General features: G+C 48.4%; 4 protein-coding genes across 17 annotated transcripts in view; 1 reads left to right on the top strand and 3 right to left on the bottom strand.

Moving 5' to 3' along the window:
* LOC128412017 (zinc finger protein 420-like) overlaps window positions 1-22,225 on the bottom strand; it is a 983,187-nt gene that overhangs the window by 136,268 nt on the left and 824,694 nt on the right. The gene's annotated exons all lie outside the window — the stretch shown is intronic.
* On the bottom strand, window positions 4,991-7,452 carry LOC128412108 (olfactory receptor 52B2-like). 2 transcript variants are annotated; one of them, XM_053384965.1, is made up of 2 exons: window positions 7,406-7,452; window positions 4,991-5,912 (listed from the first exon to the last, which is right to left on the bottom strand). In XM_053384965.1, exon 2 carries the CDS (start codon window positions 5,834-5,836, stop codon window positions 4,991-4,993), a length of 846 nt encoding a protein of 281 aa, XP_053240940.1. In that variant the 5' UTR covers window positions 5,837-5,912; window positions 7,406-7,452. The 2 variants fall into 2 exon arrangements, with proteins under 2 accessions (XP_053240940.1, XP_053240938.1); XM_053384963.1 differs by lacking the exon at window positions 7,406-7,452 and having other exon boundaries at window positions 4,991-5,969.
* LOC128412068 (olfactomedin-4-like) lies at window positions 11,270-16,905 on the bottom strand. Its single transcript, XM_053384916.1, has 6 exons — window positions 16,783-16,905; window positions 15,865-15,945; window positions 15,281-15,433; window positions 13,423-13,635; window positions 12,999-13,140; window positions 11,270-12,206 (listed from the first exon to the last, which is right to left on the bottom strand). Exons 1-6 carry the CDS (start codon window positions 16,879-16,881, stop codon window positions 11,410-11,412), a joined length of 1,485 nt encoding a protein of 494 aa, XP_053240891.1. The 5' UTR covers window positions 16,882-16,905; the 3' UTR covers window positions 11,270-11,409.
* On the top strand, window positions 20,196-21,177 carry LOC128412272 (olfactory receptor 52Z1P-like). Its single transcript, XM_053385181.1, has one exon. It carries the CDS (start codon window positions 20,224-20,226, stop codon window positions 21,175-21,177), a length of 954 nt encoding a protein of 317 aa, XP_053241156.1. The 5' UTR covers window positions 20,196-20,223.

Raw genomic sequence — 22,225 nt, 5'->3', positions numbered from 1 at the left:
CCTTATTCTGGGTGCTCCCCTCTAGGTCAGGAGAAAACAAGCTGGCTCCCTCTTCCATGGGTTCCCCCTCCCAAAGCAGGGACACACTCTTAGCACCCGAAAGCTGTACCACCTCATTGCTGCTGCCGGGGGTGAGAGGGTTTATATAGTGGCGGGTGATGCCCTTTTGGAATATTTGGCCAATTAAGTGAGGCGGGGAATCCCTCAAGGGACGGAGCAGCAGCTGATTTGCTACCTGTGCTATGATAGATCCTTTTCACATGTACTGCTCTCAAGCCAGGTGTCACCCATCTTGTATTTGTGCCTCTCATTTTTTTTTGCCCAAGTGCAATACTTTATATTTCTCCCTGTTAAAATTCATCTTGTTTGTTTTGGCCCAGTTCTCTAATCTGTCAAGGTCGTTTTGAAGTGTGACCCTGTCCTCTGGGGTGTTAGCCACCCCTCCCAGTTTGGTGTCATCTGCAAATTTGATCAGGATGCCCTTGAGTCCATCATCCAAGTCGTTGATAAAGATGTTGAATAAGACCGGGCCCAAGACAGAACCCTGTGGCACCCCACTAGTCACTCTTCTCCAGGATGAAGAGGAACCATTGATGAGCACCCTTTGGGTTCGGTCAGTCAGCCAGTTACAAATCCACTGAGTGGTAGCATAGTCAAGACCGCATTTTACCAGCTTCTTTACAAGAATATCATGGGGCACCTTGTCAAATGCCTTGCTGAAATCAAGGACAACTCTCTTCTGTGGGTGACAGGAGAAAGAGTGGACTATGTCAGAATTTTCGGAGGGCCAGCAGAGGAGCCTCCCTTGGATGAATCACCACAGCCCCATAGTGGCCTTAAAAGCAGGTGAGCAGTGACTCTCCCTCAAGTTTTAAAAGGAGTGCTGCATTACTAGGCTGTCTCACAGGATGCTTTTTATTATGTTTTTATCATTGTTGTTCTGTATTGTGCTTATAATGTTGTACACCGCCCTGGGATATTCTGATAAAGGGGGGTATATAAATTGAATAAATACTTCTACTACTTCTACTACTACTACTACTATTTCCCCAGCACTGTAAGTTCCTTGTTTGATTCTGTTTTTATGTTATAAAGGGCTCTGAGTTCCGCCTTCTGGAGTGCCAAGTCTTTTTGAGAGAACTGCTGTGGAGCTGAGATGAAGGAGGAGAGACCATTTCCTCTCCACCCAGCAGAGTTGTGCAACTCCAGGAAGACACAAACTGAAAGACAGTGCGCTATTTAATTAAAAAAAATATATAACTCCTGCTTATGTTATATTACATTATGATGTATTGTAATTTTCATAAAATGTATACACTGCTTGATTGTAAAAACACCCCCCACACCCTTTAAAATGTTTTAATAAAACATATAAAATAAAATTATTGCTAATACAAACTAACAATTGACAGCTTCCGTAAATGAGTTTTGGAACCGTAAGGCAACAAAAAACGGTAGGTTCTGGGTTCTCCTTAAAGAAGCTTCTAAGTGTATTGGGAGACTCCACAGGAATCCAGCCTGTTTACTTGGAGAATGGTCCACAGGGCAATCAAGGGCAGCCTAAAAGATCCTGACTTGCACCACATCCAGAGCTCTAGCATCCTAGGGTGAGCGTGTTGAGAAGAAGTATCTTTGTGCAGGGGAGACCCTCTCAGGGACTTCAACGAGAGGGAAGTTGCCCTCAAGCCAGTTGCAAAGTTGTGCCATTGTTTTGGACATGTTGTGGAAACCAAGAGGCTTTGGGTGTAGTGTAATTCTACTGCACCCACATTCTCCCCCTAGAACCACAGAATTGTGTCGCTGGAAGAGACGCTGAGGGCCGTCTGGTCCAACCCCTTGCAATGCAGGAATCTCAACTAGAGCACCCAGGACAGATGGCCACCCAACTTCAGGTTCAGAACCTCCAAGGAAGGAGAACCCGCCACCTTTGTACTGTCAAGCAGCTCTTACTATCAGGACCTTCTTCTTGATGTTTAGTTGGAATCACTTTTCTTGTAACTTGAAGCCATTGGTTCGAGTCCTACCCTCCAGACCAGAAAGGAGGAGGAGGAGGAGGAGTTTGGATTTGACATCCTGCTTTATCACTACCCTAAGGAGTCTCAAAGCTGCTAACATTCTCCTTTGCCTTCCTCCTCCACAACAAACACTCTGTGAGGTGAGTGGGGCTGAGAGACTTCAGAGAAGTGTGACTAGCCCAAGGTCACCCAGCAGCTGCATGTGGAGGCGCGGAGACAAGATCCCGGTTCACCAGATTACGAGTCTACCACACTTAACCACTACACCACACTGGAGAAAACAAGCTTGCTCCATCTTCCATGGGGCAGCTCTAGAGAGATTTGAAGATGACTCTCAGATCCTGTCTCAGTCTCCTCCTTCCCAAGCTAAGCACCCCCAGCTTGTCCATAATCTTCTTCAACTGGGGTGCCCAGAATAGGACCCAGGACTCTAGGTTGGGTTTGAAAAGGACAGAATAGATCAGTACTATGACTTCCCTTGGACACATCATTTCTGTTAATGCAGGCCAGAATTGGACTCATGAAGACTGTCTGCCAGCTGTCTAGTCTCCTCTGTGTAAGCAGAGAAGCTATGAAGAACAGGAAAAGCCCAGCCCCACCCAGAGCTTTCCTGGGTCAACTCAGTAGGCCATCTGCACCAAGGAACTGGTAGAGTTTATATTGTTTTTCTTTGGGTTCTGCACTTGCCATAAGTGCACTTCTCATCTGTTTCTTATCCAAACAGAGTGACTGGATCAAAGGTATGAGCTCCACAGCCCATGCCAGGATTAATTAGGAAAGGGGTGAAGAAAATGATCTGAGAGATGCGGCAATGACTTCCCATATTTGGAAAGGTTGCAGAAGGGTTTGGGACTTCTTAGTTTAGGCAGCGGTTCTCAACCTGTGGGTCCCTAGATGTTGTTGGAATAAAACTTCCATCATCCCTGAGCTCTGGCCTTGCTAGCTAGGGTGATGGGAGTTGTAGTCCAACAACATCTGGGGACCCACAGGTTGAGAAAGGCTGGTTTAGAGCAATGAGGAAGAGGCAACATGATGGAAGTTTGTGAAATTGTGCCTGGCCTGGAAAAAGTGGGCAGAGAAGTCACAGGCATCCAATGAAGCTGAATGATGGAAGATTCAGGACGGGGGGGGGGGAGAGAAAGCCCTTCTTTGTGCACATAGTAATTTTTAATAGTTTAATAATAGTTTTAATAGTTTTAATAGTTTGAATATTTAATGCTGTATTGTTTTAACACTCAACTGGGAGCCGCCCAGAGTGGCTGGGGAAACCCAACCAGCTGGGTGAGGTATAAATAATAAATTATTATTATTATTATTATCATCATCATTAGATGGGCAAAGAAAGAAAAAGCGATTGATATGCATTGTATGTGCAATATAACATTGTGCCACCGGATGGTGCAGTGGAGTCCTGATTTTCTCTACCTGTTTTCACTGTTTGAATTTACAACACCTTTAACTGAAGCGCTTCCTTGATGTATCCAGACTCTAGATCCAGCCAGTTTAGAAACCATACTTCTGTGACCCCATGACTGACGGTGGTCGTTGGAGGGTGGTGGGGGTGGGCGACAGAAAATGTTGACCCTGTGGGTGACAGCTGGGAGAAAACTTTTCCATTTTGGGAAAGGGATCCCAAAGGATTTCCCTAGGAGGCGTTTTATTCAGTCTCACCTGCAATAATGTGGCTTGGACACTCAGAAAAACAAGGAGAATGTGGATAAACACCCCCAGCTTGTCAAGACCCCTTCTTCAACTGGGGTGCCCAGAATAGAACCCAGGACTCTAGGTGGGGTTTGACCAGGACAGAATAGATCAGCACTATGACTTCCCTTGGACACTGCACTTCTGTTAATGCAGCCAGAATTGCATTAGCTTTTCTTGTTGCTGCATCATGACACACTTTTTATTTCTTGCTCCACCACTTTAATTTCACCTGCAACACATCTACACCAGCAGAAGTTACCATTAGTTTTCCACATCCTTCACTTCCTTAGACCTTTTGGCCAGCAGATTTATCATTTGTGTAAAGTTCATGTACAGCCATTTGATGTGTGAGAGGTCTATGCTACTTACCTGTGTATAAATCCTTCAGTCTCTTCAGAGACCCTTAACAAAACTATTGATGAAGAAAAGAACTTTTTTTTAAAAAAAATTTCCAATGCAGAATTATAACAAAAATTACAAACATTGAATCCAAAATAATACTATACAAAAAAACCCGAAAAACAAAAAAAAAACAGAAAAGAAAAAGGAAAAAAAAAACCAAAGGAAACAAAACAAAACTAAACAAAAACGAAAAAGCACACATCTACAGAAAAAAACCATATCATTACGTACATAAACACATATTGACTTCCTTCCTCAAAAAAATTACTCAAAAAAGACCTCAAAAAATTTACTCTTACTATATTGTTGTGTCTAATTAGATTACTTCCACCTTTGTACTTTTTTTTTACACCATTTTTCTTTTTCTTTAACCCTGTAAAGCATCATTCATTACATACCAATATACTAACTCCAGAACAATGTTTTTTCATATACTCTTTAGCACAACCCCATTCTTTTAATAATTTCTGGTCCGATTGTCCCCTTATGTATGCTGTGAGTCTTGCCAGATTTATGTATTCACAAAATTTAATTTGCCAATCTTTCACTGATGGAATTTTTCTCCCTTTCCAGTTTTTTCCTATAAGCATCCTGGCAGCTGTTGTTGCATAAAGGAATACTTTCCTTTGATTTTCGGGAATATCATTTGTAATTAAACCTAAAATGAATGCCTCCGGTTTTTTACTGAAAGATATTTTAAACATTAAAAGAACTTTAAGAATCACACAGAACAAAGATATAATAGTTACAGTGGTGCCTACGGCATTTTCCCCAAATGTGCCCACAGGAGCAGCCAAGAGCCCCGACTTCAGGTCAACCTTCAGCAAGAAGTTGGTTCTTGGTTCCACCCCTCAGCTAAGATCCAGCATTCAGCACCTCTTCCCAATTTGGGAGAAGAGGAGAACTGCCTGCTCCCGAATCTCCTTGGTTTTCACCCCGTAAATTATGGGGTTCAACATGGGGGGAAGAAGCAGGTACATGTTGGCCAAGAGGATGTGGACGTACCGGGGGATGTTCTGGCCAAAGCGGTGCGCCAGGATGGTGAAGTAGGCTGGGGTGTAGAACATGAGGATGACGCAGACGTGGGAGCCACAGGTGCTGAGTGCCTTTCCCCGGGCATCTCTAGACGGCATCCGGAAGATGGACCTTAGGATCAGGACGTAGGAGACCGCAATGAGCACCACATCCAGCCCCGTAGACAGGAGAGAGACGGCTAACCCGTAGATGTTGTTGGCGGTGATGTCTCCGCAGGACAGAGCGGCCACAGCCATGTGCTCACAGTACGTGTGGGGAATTACGTTCGTCTTGCAATATGGCAACCTCTTCAAGAGGAAGGCAAAGGGGATGGCTGTGCAGCAGCTGCGGACCACCCCAGCAACCCCCATCCAGACCATCAGCCGAGGCGTCAATACCATGGTGTACCTGAGCGGCCTGCAGATGGCAACATAGCGGTCAAATGCCATGGCCAGCAAGACGGCCGACTCTGAAACAAAAAGGAAAACGAGCAGGGAAGTCTGGGCAATGCAGGCGGCGAAGGGGATCTCCCCGGCATCCGCCCAGAAGATGTCAAGCATTTTGGGCACCGTAGTGGTGGTGAGCATGAGATCGGCCCCCGCCAGAAGGGAAAGGAAGAGATACATGGGCTGGTGGAGGCTGCGCTCAGTGGCGATGATCAAGAGGAGGCCAGAGTTCCCTGAAAGGGCCACCAGGTACATCAGGAAGAAGGGGATGGAGATCCAGAGGTGGAGTTCCTCTTTGCCTGGGATGCCCACCAGAATAAAGAAAGAAGGGCTGGTGCCTGTGTGATTGGAAGGGGACATGGCAGACATGACTTCTCAAAATCTTCCAGCCGGCTTAGAGGAACGAAAGAGGCGCTTGGCGATGGTGAAGCTGGAGCGATGGGCAGCCACCAAGGTGTGGGGAAGCTTCTCTCTTGGCACCCCTGTGAAAACGGGAGGAATTGCCAGGGCCAGCCCAGCTAGCAGCCACTGGCTTCCTCCATCCAGGAAGAAGCTAGTGGATGCTCTGTGGACACACATTTACAATCACACAGACAATCACACACCTGCTCCCACCCAACTCCTCCCAGTGTCAAGCTGTGATTCTGCCAAGATTTATTGGAGCAGAGATGACTGGAGAACAGCCCCATTAAACTGCAAAGCGCCATGCTGAGGTTACTCTAGGGAGGGCATTTTCCTAGGGTGCCCTTAGAAAAAGCTGATCCCATTTGATTGCCATGCCTCATAAGAACGTCAGATTAGAGAGAGTTTCCAATGACCGGTTGGTTCCTGAATCCTCAGCTGGGCTGCTGGCTACTCCCCTTCATCAAATTTAGGGGGCACATAAAATGTGCACCTACAAATCAGGGCTCACTTTCCCTTCCATACTTAGGGCAGACTCAGATAGGTAGCCGTGTTGGTCTGATACAGTCGAAAGAAATCAAAAAATTGTCCAGTAGCACCTTAGAGAATACTAAGTAGTTCTGGGTATATCTGAAGAAGTGTGCACGCACACGAAAGCTTATACAGTGGTACCTCAGGTTAAGTACTTAATTCGTTCCGGAGGTCCATTCTTAACCTGAAACTGTTCTTAACCTGAAGCACCACTTTAGCTAATGGGGCCTCCTGCTGCTGCCGTGCCGCCGGAGCACGATTTCTGTTCTCATCCTGAATGAGAATTTCTGTTCTCATTCTGAAGCAAAGTTCTTAACCTGAGGTACTATTTCTGGGTTAGCGGAGTCTGTAACCTGAAGCGTATGTAACCCGAGGTACCACTGTACCCAGAACTACTTAGCTGGACTCTAAGGTGCTACTGGACAATTTTTTAATTTTTATTTTTATTTATTAGGGCAGACTGACTTCTTCTGTCTGGTTCTACAAGCTGCTTGACAGATTTCCTGGCCAGCAGTTCCAACACTGATTCAGTACTCCGTTTTCTCCCGCCCCATCCCCCAATAACTAACTTCCTTCCTTCCTTCCTTCCTTCCTTCCTTCCTTCCTTCCTTCCTTCCTTCCTTTCCCCCCCAGCTTCCCTTTTAGCAATCTCTTATAGGAAGCTTCCTCTTTTGAAAACAAATATGACAGTGTTGGGTTTTCTGGGCCATCCCTCCTCTACCCCACCCTCTGCTTTTATGCCCCTCCTTGCCCCCTGCTTTCCTCGCAGGCTCTACTGCCCCCCCCAGCCATTCAGGTATTCCTGTTCTAGCCGGGAACCCAGACATGGAGAGCAAGCAACTCACCAAGACCCAGCTCTGGGTCTCTTTCCTTCTTTGTGCTGGTCAGGGTTGGACTTGGGTAACCTTTGATAGTATGGCACTCTGAGTGAGGCCAATATTTGGCGCCCCAAAATGAATCTACTCAGTGGTGGGTCTTCACAATTTTGCCCCTCCTCGGATCAGGGCCGTGTGCAGGGGAACCACCTCCTCTGCCCTCAGTCCAGTCCAGTTCTGGTGCTGATCTTCAGACCACGAAGCTCTCCCTGGTAGAAACGACCAGTCAGGGACTACATGGCATTTCCTCTCTTGCAGTCAGGTATGTGCTGTTTATCCATTTTTACCAATCCTGAGGCAATATACAGTCAGAACTGGGACATTGCTGTCCTGTCAAACTGGTGAAAAATCCGAGTTATTAGACCCAAGATGGACTACCAAGTGGCTTCTCCAGACCACCTCAGAAGAAGCCATAGGAAGCATTAGCCAGAGCAGCAAATAGTGGAAGTTTATGTGTCCTCCTCTTCCCTACCTCAGAGTCCCAGGAGCCTGGAGCCAATTAGATTCCAGAGGAATAAAGTCGGTTGCGTGGTGAGTCCCCGCCCCCAGGGAATTTGAGACACAAGACACCAGAGTTTAAGGTTAATGGGTCAAATTAGGCCACAACTTTATTTATTACAGGAATTGAGGGGTATTGGCTTAGGCATTGGTCCGATCAGCTAACTGGCTTCAGCCCTCGTGGATGAAGGCCAGCAAGGGTTAACCACCAGTAGGGGGAGTCCTGCTGATGCACGTCAACTAGGAGTTCCCCCGGGGTCACCGATCGGGGGCGTGCCGTAGGCCCACACCTCCATAGGCTTAGGACGAGGCCACGCCCCCCGGAATCCTTTACCAGACTACCCTTCGATTTGGGGGGAAGGTGATGACTCTTCCTCCCCCCCTTTTAATCTGCATAACCAATGCCTAACCGCCAATGCCCGGGAAGTTGTGACGATTGCTACGAGGTAGGCGAAAAAACCAAATGGCTGGTGCCAACTTGCCAGATGGCAAAATTCCTACCAGGCCCCTTGACGGCGACCAACCGAAGTCCATAGCAAGGTCGGAAAGCCTACCTAAAGGGAGGGCGGGGTGGGAAAACCCAGTCAGCTGGAGCGCAGCGATGCAAAGAGGGTGGTCCTCGGCCGCGCCGGCCCTAAATAGGGCAGGCCACCCCCCCCCCAGACCAGCCAATTGGCTGGCTGGGGGAATGATGTGGCCAAGGATTCTCCTAGTATTGCGGGGGCTGTGTGCCAGCCCCCGTGTGCGTGGGGAGGGGCTTGAAGCCCGCAACCCCACCTCCTTCCTAGTTCGGAAGTGGCTTTACCATAAGTGAAAAGGGAGAACCTCAGGGCTGAGCTGGGATTTCAGCCAGGGATGTGCTACTCACTCTCCCTAGTTCTCCAAGTGAGGTGATGCCCAGGGGGCCAGGATGCTACTGGGTTTACTTGGGTTTCAGACAAGAGTGTGGGCTTGTATTGATGGACAAGCAGAGCCTATGGCAGGCAAAGGGGTACTCCTTTAGCGGAGAGCAGTGCTGCTGATCCTTGCATCAGCTTTGCAGGGCTCTGTCACTGCAGCCTCCACAGTAGTTTGTTTCCTGCCTTTCTGTTTAAAAGACCCCCTGCAAGGCAGTTTATTTGGGTAGGACTACATTTGGATGCGGGTGGCGCTGTGGTCTAAACCACAGAGCCTAGGACTTGCCGATCGTAAGGTTGGCGGTTCAAATCCCCGCAACAGGGTGAGCTCCCATTGCTCCATCCCAGCTCCTGCCAACCTAGCAATTCGAAAGCACGTCAAAGTGCAAGTAGATACATAGGTACCGCTCTAGTGGGAAGGTAAATGGGGTTTCTGTGCACTGCTCTGGTTCGCCAGAAGTGGCTTAGTCCTGCTGGCCACATGACCCGGAAGCTGTACGCTGGCTCCCTCAGCCAGTAAAGCGAGATGAGCACCGCAACCCCAGAGTCGGCCACGACTGGACCTAATGGTCAGGGGTCCTAGCTTCAGCCTCAGCATGTTTAGTTAAAAGGGCTCAAGAGACAAGATCCATTTTCTGAAAAGGCTGCCACACCCATGTGAAGGATGGGTCTCCCAGGGCCAGGCCATAGCAGCTTCCCCATCCATTGTCTTGTGGCAATAGAAGATTTACGATGACCGGCTACAAAGTTCATACTTCTGCAAGCCCTTTCCACACCAGGGCTGATGAGCGGTTGCTTATCACCCAGAAGCAGAATTATAACTGTGATTCAATGCAGCAATTAATATTTTATTACATTCGCACCTACCTTTTGCCCATGGCAGAACTCAAGGCATCCCAGGCGGTCATTCTTCTGGGCAGGCGTATAATATGGGCATCCCAAGAACTACAACTGCTCTGATGTCCACCTTCAAATATCTCAAGGGCTGTCACATGGAAGGTAGAGCAAGACTTGTTTTCTGCTGCTCTGGAGGGAAGGACTCAAACCAGTGGCTTCAAATTACAAGAAAGGAAATCCCAACTAAACATCAGGAAGAGCCTTCTGAGGGTAAGAGGAGCTGTTGGACAGTAGAACGATCTCCACCAGAAGATGGTGGACTCTCCTTTCTTGCAGGATTTTAAGCAGAGGTTTGATGGCCATCTATCATGGATGTTTCAGCTGAGATTCCTGCATTGTAGGGGGTTGGACATGACCCTTGGGGTGCCTTCCAACTCTACAATTCTGTGATCCAGGGTCACTATCCTGCTTTGCTACTTAGCCTTCGAGACAGAGCCTGCCAAACCATCTCCTTAGATGCTGCTTTATGGGCTGCAGTTCCTTTGCTGCCACCCTTCCCCTTTCTCTCTTCCGTGTCCCTGTCCGCCCTTTCCACCCTTCCTCCCCAATCACCCTCCGTCTCTTCTGCCCTCACCTCTCACCCCCATTTCTGCCAGCTTTCAAGCTTTTCTCCTTCGCTAGCACTGGATTCCTCCTGCCTCCTCTTCCAGCTGGCTTCTTATCTCTCCCATCTCTCTTGGGTCTCATAACTCACCCCCCACCTGAAAGTAGGGAGTTCTGATGGTGGTAGAGAGTTCCTATGACAAACCCATGTATTCAAATGTAGCTGAAGACTGCCACCTAGAGCATCTGGGATTTACACACCGTGGCCATAAACCACGAATACAGTGGTACCTCGGGTTACATACGCTTCAGGTTACATACACTTCAGGTTACAGACTCCGCTAACCCAGAAATAGTGCTTCATGTTAAGAACTTTGCTTCAGGATGAGAACAGAAATCGTGCTCCAGCGGTAGCAGGAGGCCCCATTAGCTAAAGTGGTGCTTCAGGTTAAGAACAGTTTCAGGTTAAGTACGGACCTCCGGAACGAATTAAGTACTTAACCTGAGGTACCACTGTAAATAGCTGTTCAATGTTTTGTTTCTAGATATGCTTCCCCACTTTTTGCTCACAAATGCTAACTGTCCACCTTTCAAATGTAATTGCAGTGTCGTTAGGAAAGTAGAGGTAGCCTCTTAGCATGGCTGCAAAGACTGTTTACATCAGAAATCAGGTGTGACTCACCATTGGACAAAACCACAGTCTGTCTTGGTAAAAAGGCCAGATTCATCTAGTCTCATATTCCCATAAATCTGTGAGGCTTTAATCGTGGACCTTTTCTTCCAGAAAACATCTAACTGGAGTCCAAAGATGCTGTCTCTCTCAATACCTTTGTGTTGCATGGAACTCTGTACATGCTCTGAAACCTAAGATTCTGCTCAAGCTAGCAAGATGTAACTAGGCTGCCATCCTCAACCCAAATACATGGGAATAAACCACAGTATACTCAGCAGGACTTACTTTTGACTCAACCTACACTGACACTCGTTGACCCAATGATTGCAGTGCCTGAAGGACACACACACCATTAATCTTTGCAGTTACAATTGACTTTTATTTGATCCAATTTTACATCCACATTTCACTTGTTAGATGGGTTTTTTTTAATTGCAATCATGGACATGATTGGTCAGCAGAGAAGATTGCAAAGAAAACGAAGCTAAGAATCATAGAATTGTAGTGTTTCCTTCATGGAGAGGCTAGCTGGAACACCAGATTGTAAGAAACCAAGAAGCCATCATTGTACAGATACAGTTTGCGGTCTGTTGGGTGGTAGTCAACCCCCCGCACTGTACCAAAAGGCTTCTCCAGCACTATGCTAATCCTGCCCTCCTTCCCCGTGTTTGTGTCAAAGGTATAGAAGATCTCCTCTTGCTGTGTGTTCAGAGACCGAGTGACGTACAGGACTCCGCAGATGATGAAGGCACTAGTCACAGACGGCTTGTACTGCCGTGTGAACCAGGTCTTCTGCATCTGGAGGGTGTCCTCATTTATCTTGCTAATCACGATGTTCCCTGTGTTTGCCTCTGTGGAATAAATGGCCCACAACCCACTTTCATCCACAACCAAGTCTATATCTTGCCAAGCCGTCCCTGCATAGGAAAAGCGGTTGTTGTAGGCAGCCCCTGTGATCGTGCTTTTCAAAACCACAGTGTTAGAGTTCAATTCTAATTTATACATCTGATTGGTGTTGTAGTAATTAAAGTACAGGAAATTCTTGTATACTGTTGCTCCACTTCCTTGCCCAGATAGACTAAGTCTCTTAGATGGTGCATAAAATAATAGGTTTTCATAGGATGAGTAAAGATCAATTGTCTGCATGTTCCTTTCATCATACATTGGGGCCGCCCAATAGGCTTCACTTGTAGGGCTGCCTGGAGAGTAGCCTTTGCCCCAGACACCATACCGGTAGCCAGACCCTCTCCAGTTCCAGCTGTGGAGGTGTGGCTTGCTGATGTTCACAAGGCCACTGTGGTTGCAGAAGCCTAGAACCAAACAGAGAAAGAGAAGATGATTTGAAACTACTGGGAGACATGAACATGGTGAGAGAAACATTAAGCCTTCACATTGTGGTTTAGGGTAAAAGTCTGCTAGGGTTTAAGAAGTCTGTTTTCAAGACTCTTCTGATTAAGTCAATGCAATTGAGCTGGAGAAAACCCCACCAGCTAGGCAATCTTCTGAGCTGATGGAAAGGGTGTTTCTACTGCCATTCAGAGGTTAACAGCTTTTATAGGAATGACAAAGTCATTGCAACTCATTTAATAAGGAACCAAAAGAAACTCGCTTTACAGGAAAGGCAGGATTACTGGTCAAAAACCTCAAACATCCCATACTTCCTTCACCTTTCCCCCCACTTCATGCTGACTCTCTTCTTTCCACTCCACGAGGGAAGCCCATCATGCCCCATGACAGGCCCAGATCCTTGCAGACACATACATTATGCTTCCGCCATGTAGAACTTCAAACAACCTATTTATGGTGCATGATCATTTGCCCTGGTTTGCATGTCTTCCCATTAGCTGCTCGTTGAACGCACACTTTGTCACTTTGCAAATTCCAGGAAATTGTGAAGAGGATCTTCACCCATGGTTTATGGTGGGGCGTGGGGAGGATTTAGTTAGGTATGCAATGACCCAAGAACTGTGGAAGCAGCTAGAAACCAGCCATTCGAGACCAATGAATGTGCTCCAATCCTCAGGCTTCCCCCACCCCAAAGTCCCAAGCAGTGCTGAGGGCCTCCACTGTCTCCCACGGACTGTCTTAGAAGCCCTGCTGACCTGGTGGAACCAGTTGACCAGAGCCTGGCTCTTCACATTCCTTCAGCCGTTGCTTCAGGGCCAGGATCTCCCGTCGGATGGCCAGGACATTGTTCTTGTCCAGATTCTCCAGATGAGCCACCATCAGGCTCATGTTCTTAATCTGAAGAGAAAAGGAAGGATACAGATCTGGTGACCAACATGCTGGCCTCCTGATATTGTTGGGCTGCAACTCCTGTCTCCGTCTCCTGGCCACTCCCCACTGGCAACCCCCTTTGTCAACTCAGGGGCAACCTGAATTAATGCAGGCACAGTGATGTCCTTCTGCCTTTCTAATATGTGCCTTTTTATTTTATTTAAAATGTTTCTATGCTCTATTTGGGTTTTTTATATTTCACAAAAGATAAAACCTATCCATCTGTCTGTCTCTCTGATCCAGCCTCACCTCCACATACAGCTGTTGGACCACCACGTTGCTCTCTCCCATGGAGGCCTTCAACTGAACCACTAGACTCTCCATCTCCTGGATCTCCAGCTTCAGGACCTCGAAATCCAGCTCCGTGTAGGAGGTTTGGCTCTTGTGCATCTCCTCCACCCGTTGCGTGAGGTTGAAGAGCTTATGGCCATAGACATCCACAATCTTCATATACTCGGTCACCTACAGGAAGAGGGAGGAGGAGAAGCCAGGCAGGGAGAGAAGGGAAGGAACCGATGAGTGCCCCCTTTACTGAACTGGCCCATTCATGTTCTCCTCCCACTCTTAAACTGAAGCAGCTCCTCCTTCTTAAGATTTCACATGAGGAGAGCTTCTTTTGCTCTGGTGTTCAAGGCTAAGCAAGACTGGCAAACTAGATGAGGTGAAAAGTCATGAAAGTAAGTGGTCAAGGTGAGTATGGAGGAAATATGGAAGGAGAGGAGAAGAGAGGCCTGCTTCCAAAAAGAGGCAGATGTTTCTCCAAAAGAAAGAGGGGTCCTGGTGGGATCGTAGAGTTGGCCTATTCAGTCTTGTTTTGAGTGACAACTGCTCCAGACTGCCGCACTTGCTCCAGCAAAGCTGTCTTAATCTTAATAACCAACTACTTCACTTGCATAATTAGGGACACAGGTGGCACTGTGGGTTAAACCACAGAGCCTAGGACTTGCCGATCAGAAGGTCGTCGGTTTGAATTCCTGTGACGGGGTGAGCTCCCATTGTTCAGTCCCAGCTCCTGCCAACCTAGCAGTTCGAAAGCATGCAGTGCAGGTAGATAAATAGGTACCGCTCCGGCGGGAAGGTAAACAGCGTTTCCGTGCGCTGCTCTGGTTCGCCAGAAGCGGCTTAGTCCTGCTGGCCACATGACCCAGAAGCTGTACGCCGGCTCCCTCGGCCAATAAAGAGAGATGAGCGCCGCAACCCCAGAGTCGGCCACGACTGGACCTAACGGTCAGGGGTCCCTTTGCCTTTAGCTGACTTGCATAACTTATTTCATCCCTAGAATATGGTCTTGTTTGGGGCAGAACTGGGGGCAGGAATGGGCAAGGAATGAACAAATGATACATTAACTCAGGAAATATGAATATGAGAAAAGAACTGCAAGTCATGCCCAGCGCAGGTTTTGCTTTATTAGCTAATCATAGAATCATATAATTGTAGAGTTGGAAGGAACCCCAAGGGTCATCTAGCCCAACCCCCTGCAATGCAGGGCTCAAGATACAATGTGTTGGGCACCACAGTTCAAGAAGGACACTGACAAACTGGAACGTGTCCAGAGGAGGGCAACCAAAATGGTCAAAGGCCTGGAAACGATGCCTTATGAGAAACGGCTAAGGGAGCTGGGCATGTTTAGCCTGGAGAAGAGGAGGTTAAGGGGTGATATGATAGCCATGTTCAAATATATAAAAGGATGTCACATAGAGGAGGGAGAAAGGTTGTTTTCTGCTGCTCCAGAGAAGCGGACACGGAGCAATGGATCCAAACTACAAGAAAGAAGATTCCACCTAAGCATTAGGAAGAACTTCCTGACAGTAAGAGCTGTTGGACAGTGGAATTTGCTGCCAAGGAGTGTGGTGGAGTCTCCTTCTTTGGAGGTCTTTAAGCAGAGGCTTGACAACCATATGTCAGGAGTGCTCTGATGGTGTTTCCTGCTTGGCAGGGGGTTGGACTCGATGGGCCTTGTGGTCTCTTCCAACTCTATGATTCTATGATTCTATATACACGGCACCACATCCTCCTACATTTCATTGGGAATGGAATACCAATTTCTTGGCATTTAGTGGTTAAGAAGGCCCAAGGCCTGTATTCCTAAAATCAAGTCCTCGTTTACCTTGGAAAGCTCCTTGTTGAACCTCTCCGAGAGCGACCCCGCCAGCTTTTCCAGGGCCTCCACCTGCTGGGCAGGGAAAGCGTCTTCTGGCAGGAACACGGAGCACTGGCATATCCCGCGATCGTCCACAGAGCCATTGACACGTGAGACCAGCTGCAAGAGCAAGGAGAGGAAGGGTAAGAACACCCAAGGAGTCCTGCAGCTGGACTAGGGCATTTGGCCCCCTGAGCACAGCACCCTGTTCTTCTCCCAGTGGCCAACCAGAGGAAGCCTACAAGCAGAGGTTTCCCCACACCTGTGATTCCCAGCAACCTGTGGCTTTTGCTGTCCCAAAGCGAAATGGAGGTGGTTTGTTTGCACAGAAGTACCAAGAGTGTTTTCTTCTTGATTCCACCAATGCTACTCAACCTGTGAAAGGCAGGCGTTCTCGTTCCCCGCTCACCGTTCCCAAAATTATCTGCCCATGGCTTCTGATTCCGCTTGACTCTCATGAGAGTTCAAGGCAGAACCTCCTCAGCGTCAACCCATCTTTCTGTGCCCTCAGGTAAGACACATCACCATTGAACAGCAAGATTGTTTCCTACCTGGGTAGCAGCGGTAGATGTTGCTTTCCAGCTGGGCAGTCGGGAAAAGGCGCTCGGAAATGGGGCTTCTGTAACCATTGTCTACCAGAGGAAAACACAAACACCACATGGGAAGTTATTTCAAGTTTCTGAGCAGTCTTCAAAGGGAAGCCCACGCACAGCACATCGCGGTAGTCTAATCAGGAGATTGCCAGAGGATGGATCAGGGTGGCGAGGCAGTGATGATGACACATGACAGAAGGTAGTCAATGTGGCATTGAGAACACCTGCTGCTGTACAATGGGACTTCCCCTCTTCCCTCCCCCTCTGCACCCCCTAAATCTGTTCTGGGGGTTCCTTCAACACTCCAGAGCATATCTGGGGATGGTGTGGGGCACCCATGGGGAGAGAATAGGGGAGGAAGTCCCAGTGTGCAAGTGGGAGGAGTTCTGCTCATGGATTCCTTAAGTTGACTACCACCCAGTGTCTTTTTCCAAAGTAGGATGTGAGGAAGGGCTTCCTAAGAACTTCTTACTGGACTGCAGCATGTTCATGCAGCGTTTTTGTTTTAGAATCTTAGATGCTTTAAGACCTTCTAGTTTATTTTTACACAGCACCTCTGAGCAGTGAAAGACTCCAGGGGGTTCCAGTTGCTTAGCTAAATTCAGTCTCCTTAGAAAGGTCAGTGGAGACAGTGGTGTCTTTAGGAAATATGGTTTTATTTAAAAATGTATACAACCTGAGTATAAGATGGAGTGGGGGGGGGGGAATCTCAGCTTTAACACCTCAATAGATCTTGCTTCCCCATCGGTCACAGCTTTGGATCCAGCACAGAGCAAGCAGGTCTTTGCGTCTCCAGCCTCCTTCCTGTTTTCTGGCTATTGTGTCTCCTCTCTCCCCTTGTCCCTGTTGCCATGACCCATGGGACCCTCTCCTTACCTCACTTTCTCTGGTAATGCTCATGGTAGTGCTCATGCTGGCCACACAGATGCCATGGATGAGGAGGAAGAGCAGGGACCTTGAAGTTGGCCCACCCATCTTCTCCACAGTCCGCCGATGTTGTCTTGTGGAACTGGAGACCAAACCGCTAATTTATAGTCATTTCTGGGATTGTCCCTAATCAATAAATAGTGTTTCCTTGTTGAGATAGTGCTTATGTCAACACTTCAGGTTGTGAAGCTAGCAGGTGGTAGATGGGTCCAAAATTTTATTGATAGCCATAAATTGACACATTTGGAATTATGTACACTACCAATGTCACCATCCAGATCTGACAGGATCTAACTGGTTCCAGCACTCTGCCCAAGGGCCGTCCTCCTGCTCTCCTGTAGTTTGGGCAACTGCATTGGTCTATCAAGTGGGAAGGAGATTTGGCCACATCTCAGGTGTGCGCATGTGGCAGAATGTGTGACAAATTTGCAGGCTGTTGGGCTACAAAGCAAGCTTTAATGTGGCAGCTCCAAAAGATAGGAGAGTATTGGGGAGTGCCAGATTGGCAAGAATGCAAGTCCATGGAAGCTGGGAGATGGTGGAAGAGCAGGCAAGGTCCTTCTGTCCTGCCCTTTGCTTAGGAGGTGACATTCTGGGGCCCCTACCAGGAAAGACTTGGCTTTCCCAGGTTTAGATGCCCCACGCCAACCTGGGCCCATCTAAGATGGCCAGCGGGGGCAATAAAATGTCCTGATCCAGCTAGTGTATACAAGGCGCTCTGTCTCCCAGAAGGAATTGCTACAACCCAAACCTGGCCAAGGGACGCGGGTGCCACTGTGGGTTAAACCACAGAGCCTAGGCCTTGCTGATCAGAAGGTCACGGTTCGAATCTCCGTGGCGGAGTGAGCTCCCGTTGCTCGGTCCCTGCTCCTGCCAACCTAGCAGTTTGAAAGCACGCCAAGTGCAAGTAGATAAATAGGTACCACTCTGGCGGGAAGGTAAACGGCGTTTCCGTGCGCTGCTCTGGTTTGCCAGAAGCGGCTTAGTCCTGCTGGCCACATGACCCGGAAGCTGTACGCCGGCTCCCTCGGCCAATAAAGCGAGATGAGCGGCGCAACCCCAGAGTCATCCGCAACTGGACCTAATGGTCAGGGTACCTTTACCTTTACTAAACCTGGCCAAGAGGGAGGGTGTGAGGTCTTGGTGCGTGATTGAATTCTGACCCTTCACTTGGTATTCCTCACAGTTTTGAAAGCAGCAGAAACTGGAGCTGAACCTTGGTTGATCCCCCCCCCTTAAAGCAGAGAAGTGTTAGTGTGCAATAAGAAAATAACTGAAGCTAGCAGTTCTGTAGCTCTGGACTTCACTTGCAGAACTGGGGAGAGTGAGTAGGGACCTCTTTGGGGGAATGCTCTGTTGCTTTTGAACATAGGAGTTGCTACTGAAATCCCTGCTCAGCCCTGAAGCTCTCGGGATAAATGATGTCCCTGCCCTTTCATTTACTGCAACCGACTCTCTCCCTCTGGACTTCTGCTGTCTGCAGGTCCTCTCCTGGGACTCTGAGGTAGGGAGGAGGAAGAAGACATATAAATTTCCCCCGTTTGCTGACCTTCAGTGGCTGCCTTCTTATGAAGCGCTCTGGAGAAGCCGCTTTGAGGTCTATCTTCCATCAGGGCTGCAAAGTCCCGGATCGGACTGTTTATTGCCTTATGCTTGCTAAAAGCAGGAAGACATTGCACGACCTTTTTGGTGACTGAGGTAAGGGGAATGACAGAACCGCCTGGCAAGAGCAAGCAGGAAGACACTCCCAGTGGACGGGCACTGTCAGGATGGTGAGGATTCAGGACAGATAAGAGAAATTCCTTCTTATCTCCCTCTCACAAGAGTTAGTGATGGCCTCCTGCCTAGATGGCCTTAAAGGAAGATTAGGCAAATTCATGGAGGAGGGGAGAGCTATAAATGGCTCTTAGGCACCGTCAGAAGCAGAAATGCTCCTGAATGCCAGTTGCTGGAGACCCCGGGAAGGGAGAGCTGTTCTTGTGCTCAGGTCCTGCTTCCCCATTGGGGCATCTGGTTGGCCACTGTGAGAACAGGAGGCTGGACAAGGTGATCCAGCAGATTCCTCTTATATAACAATAATACAGGGCAGGCGCCACCACCGAGAAGGCCCTCTGCCTGGTTCCCTGTAACTTGGCTTCTCACAGCGAGGGAACCGCCAGAGGGCCCTCGAAGCTGGACCTCAGTGTCCAGACTGAACGATGGGGGTGGAGACGCTCCTTCAGGTCTACTGGGCCGAGGCTGTTTAGGGCTCTCAAGGTCAGCACCAACACTTTGAATTGTGCTCAGTAATGTGCTGGGAGCCAATGTAGGTCTTTCAAGACCAGTGTTATGTGGTCTCGGCGGCCGCTCCCAGTCACCAGTCTAGCTGCAGCATTCTGGATTAATTGTAGTTTCCAGGTCACCTTCAAAGGTAGCCCCACGTAGAGCTCATTGCAGTAGTCCAAGCGGGAGATAACACAGATGCTGTCAGTTTAGCTGGACCTCAGGAGTTTAGACTCATGAAGACTGTCTGCCAGCTGTCCAGTCTCCTCTGTGTAAGCAGAGAAGCTTTGAAGAACAGGAAAAGCCCAGCCCCACCCAGAGCTTTCCTGGGTCAACTCACTAGGCCATCTGCACCAAGGAACTGGTAGAGTTTATATTGTTTTTCTTTGGGTTCTGCACTTGCCGTGAGTGCACTTCTCATCTGTTTCTTATCCAAACAGAGTGACTGGATCAAAGGAAAGGGGTTGGAAATAAAGGGGAGGCTATTGTAATGCCATTTTATGAATTTACTTTGCAATGCCGCAGGGTGTACACATCCGGACACCTCCCATCGAGAACGAGGCTGCAAAGTTGGAAAAGGTCCAGAAAAGGGTGAAGAAAATGATCCGGGAGATGTGGCAACAACTTCCCATATTTGGAAAGGTTGCAGGAGGATTTGGGACTTTTTAGTTTAGAGCATATATGAGGAAGAGGCAACATGATTGAAGTTTGTGGGGTCTGGAAGGGTCACGTCCACCTACCTGGTCACATGCAAAGGAAGGATGCTCCAGAGCAGGTGTAACAGGAAGTCCTCCTGGCGGGAGCAACATCCCCCCTGTGAGTCCACTCTAGGCAAACAGGAAATGTTGTATTTGACTGCTTATGTCACATCCCACACATGGCAGCTAATGGAAGGTTGAGCAAGGGGGCATTCTGCAGTCTCCTCTGCCTCATACCTCCCAATGTACCTCGGCCGACTCACAGCTCAATAGTGGGAGGACCTGGGTGGAAGCAGAATGTGTGAATGTGTGTCTACAGATCATGCTCTGGGTGCTGCTGGGCAGGGGGAGGCAATGGCTGCTCACCTGGCTGATGCTTGCACTTCCTTCCATTTTCACAGGGCCATCAAGAGAGAAACGTCTCCCCGCCATGGCAGCTGTCAATCGCTCCAGCTTCACCATCGCCAAGTGCATCCTGGTTGGCGTGGAAGGCCTGGAGGAATCTCAGATGTGGATCTCCATTCCCTTCTGCTTCATGTATCTCCTTGCTCTCCTGGGCAACGGCCTCCTCCTCTTCGTCATCGCCAAGGAGCGCAGCCTCCATGAGCCCATGTTCCTCTTCCTGGCCATGCTGGCCATGGCCGACGTGACACTGTGCACCACCACCATGCCCAAGACCCTCGGCATCTTCTGGTTCCATGCCCAGGAGATCGCCTTTGGGTCCTGCGTCACCCAAATGTTCATCATCCACTTTCTTTTCGTAGCCGAGTCGGCCATTCTCCTGGCGATGGCGTATGACCGGTACGTTGCCATCTGCGACCCGCTGCGCTACACCACTGTGCTGACGCCATTGTGGATCGTGAGGATCTTGGTGGCTGCGGTGGTGAGGGCTTTCTGCCTGATGGCCTCCTTGACCTTCCTCCTACTGCGGCTGCCCTTCTGCGGCCGCAACGTCATTTCCCACACCTTCTGTGAGCACATGGGCATCGTTAGGCTGGCCTGTGCTGACATCACGCTCAACATCTGGTATGGGCTGACAGTGGCTCTCTTGACCACGGGGGTTGACACGGTTTTGATCGCCGTTTCATACACTTTGATCCTCCGTGCCGTCTTCCGCCTCCCATCCAGAGACGCCCGGGCCAAAGCCCTGGGCACTTGTGGCTCCCATGTCTGTGTCATCCTGATGTTTTATGTCCCAGCCTTCTTCTCCATCTTCGCGTACAGGTTTGCAGCCAACAGCATCCCTCGCCCTGCTCACATCCTGCTGGCCAACGTCTTTGTCACTGTGCCCCCTATGCTAAACCCCATTGTTTATGGGGTGAAAACCAAGCAGATCCGCGAGTGCCTGGTTCAGCTGCTCTTGCGGCCTGGGAAGTGGCGCTGAGGATTCCAGACACGTGTTCAATTATTTTATTATTTTATTTTATTTTATTTTTGCCTATAGTTGTTGTTGTTGTTTACAATCAAGCACTGTGTATATTTTATAAAATAAATGAAATGAAATTTAATTGGGATGTTGCTCAATGTGCAGTATCAACAAACCACCACATCCTTTTTATTACAGTTGGGGGTTTTGCTGAATTTTTGGTGCAATTGTCAATAGAAAGACAGCTTAAAATGCAAAAGCTATAACTAAAATCAACATTAAAAAAATCAACAAAATGCAGGATAATGAGACATTATAAAGGAATTTTTGCATATACATGAAACCCGCTTCAGATCTGAATTGGATAAATTATAATTATAATTATATAAGGGTTCTGTCTTGGGCCCGGTCTTATTCAACATCTTTATCAACGACTTGGATGATGGACTCAAGGGCATCCTGATCAAATTTGCAGATGACACCAAACTGGGAGGGGTGGCTAACACCCCAGAGGACAGGATCACACTTCAAAACGACCTTGACAGATTGGAGAACTGGGCCAAAACAAACAAGATGAATTTTACAGGGAGAAATGTAAAGTATTGCACTTGGGCAAAAAAATATGAGAGGCACAAATACAAGATGGGTGACACCTGGCTTGAGAGCACTACATGTGAAAAGGATCTAGGAGTCTTGGTGGACCACAAACTTGACATGAGCCAACAGTGTGACGCGGCAGCTAAAAAAGCCAATGCAATTCTGGGCTGCATCAATAGGAGTATAGCATCTAGATCAAGGGAAGTCAGAGTGCCACTGTATTCTGCTCTGGTCAGACCTCACCTGGAGTACCGTGTCCAGTTCTGGGCACCACAGTTCAAGAAGGACACTGACAAACTGGAACGTGTCCAGAGGAGGGCAACCAAAATGGTCAAAGGCCTGGAAACGATGCCTTATGAGGAACGGCTAAGGGAGCTGGGCATGTTTAGCCTGGAGAAGAGGAGGTTAAGGGTTGATATGATAGCCATGTTCAAATATATAAAAGGATGTCACATAGAGGAGGGAGAAA

This window comes from Podarcis raffonei, chromosome 4 (assembly GCF_027172205.1).
Source record: "Podarcis raffonei isolate rPodRaf1 chromosome 4, rPodRaf1.pri, whole genome shotgun sequence".
Taxonomy (NCBI): domain Eukaryota; kingdom Metazoa; phylum Chordata; class Lepidosauria; order Squamata; family Lacertidae; genus Podarcis; species Podarcis raffonei.
Note: the sequence above shows the minus strand (reverse complement) of the source record. Positions and strands in the feature narration are given on the sequence as shown.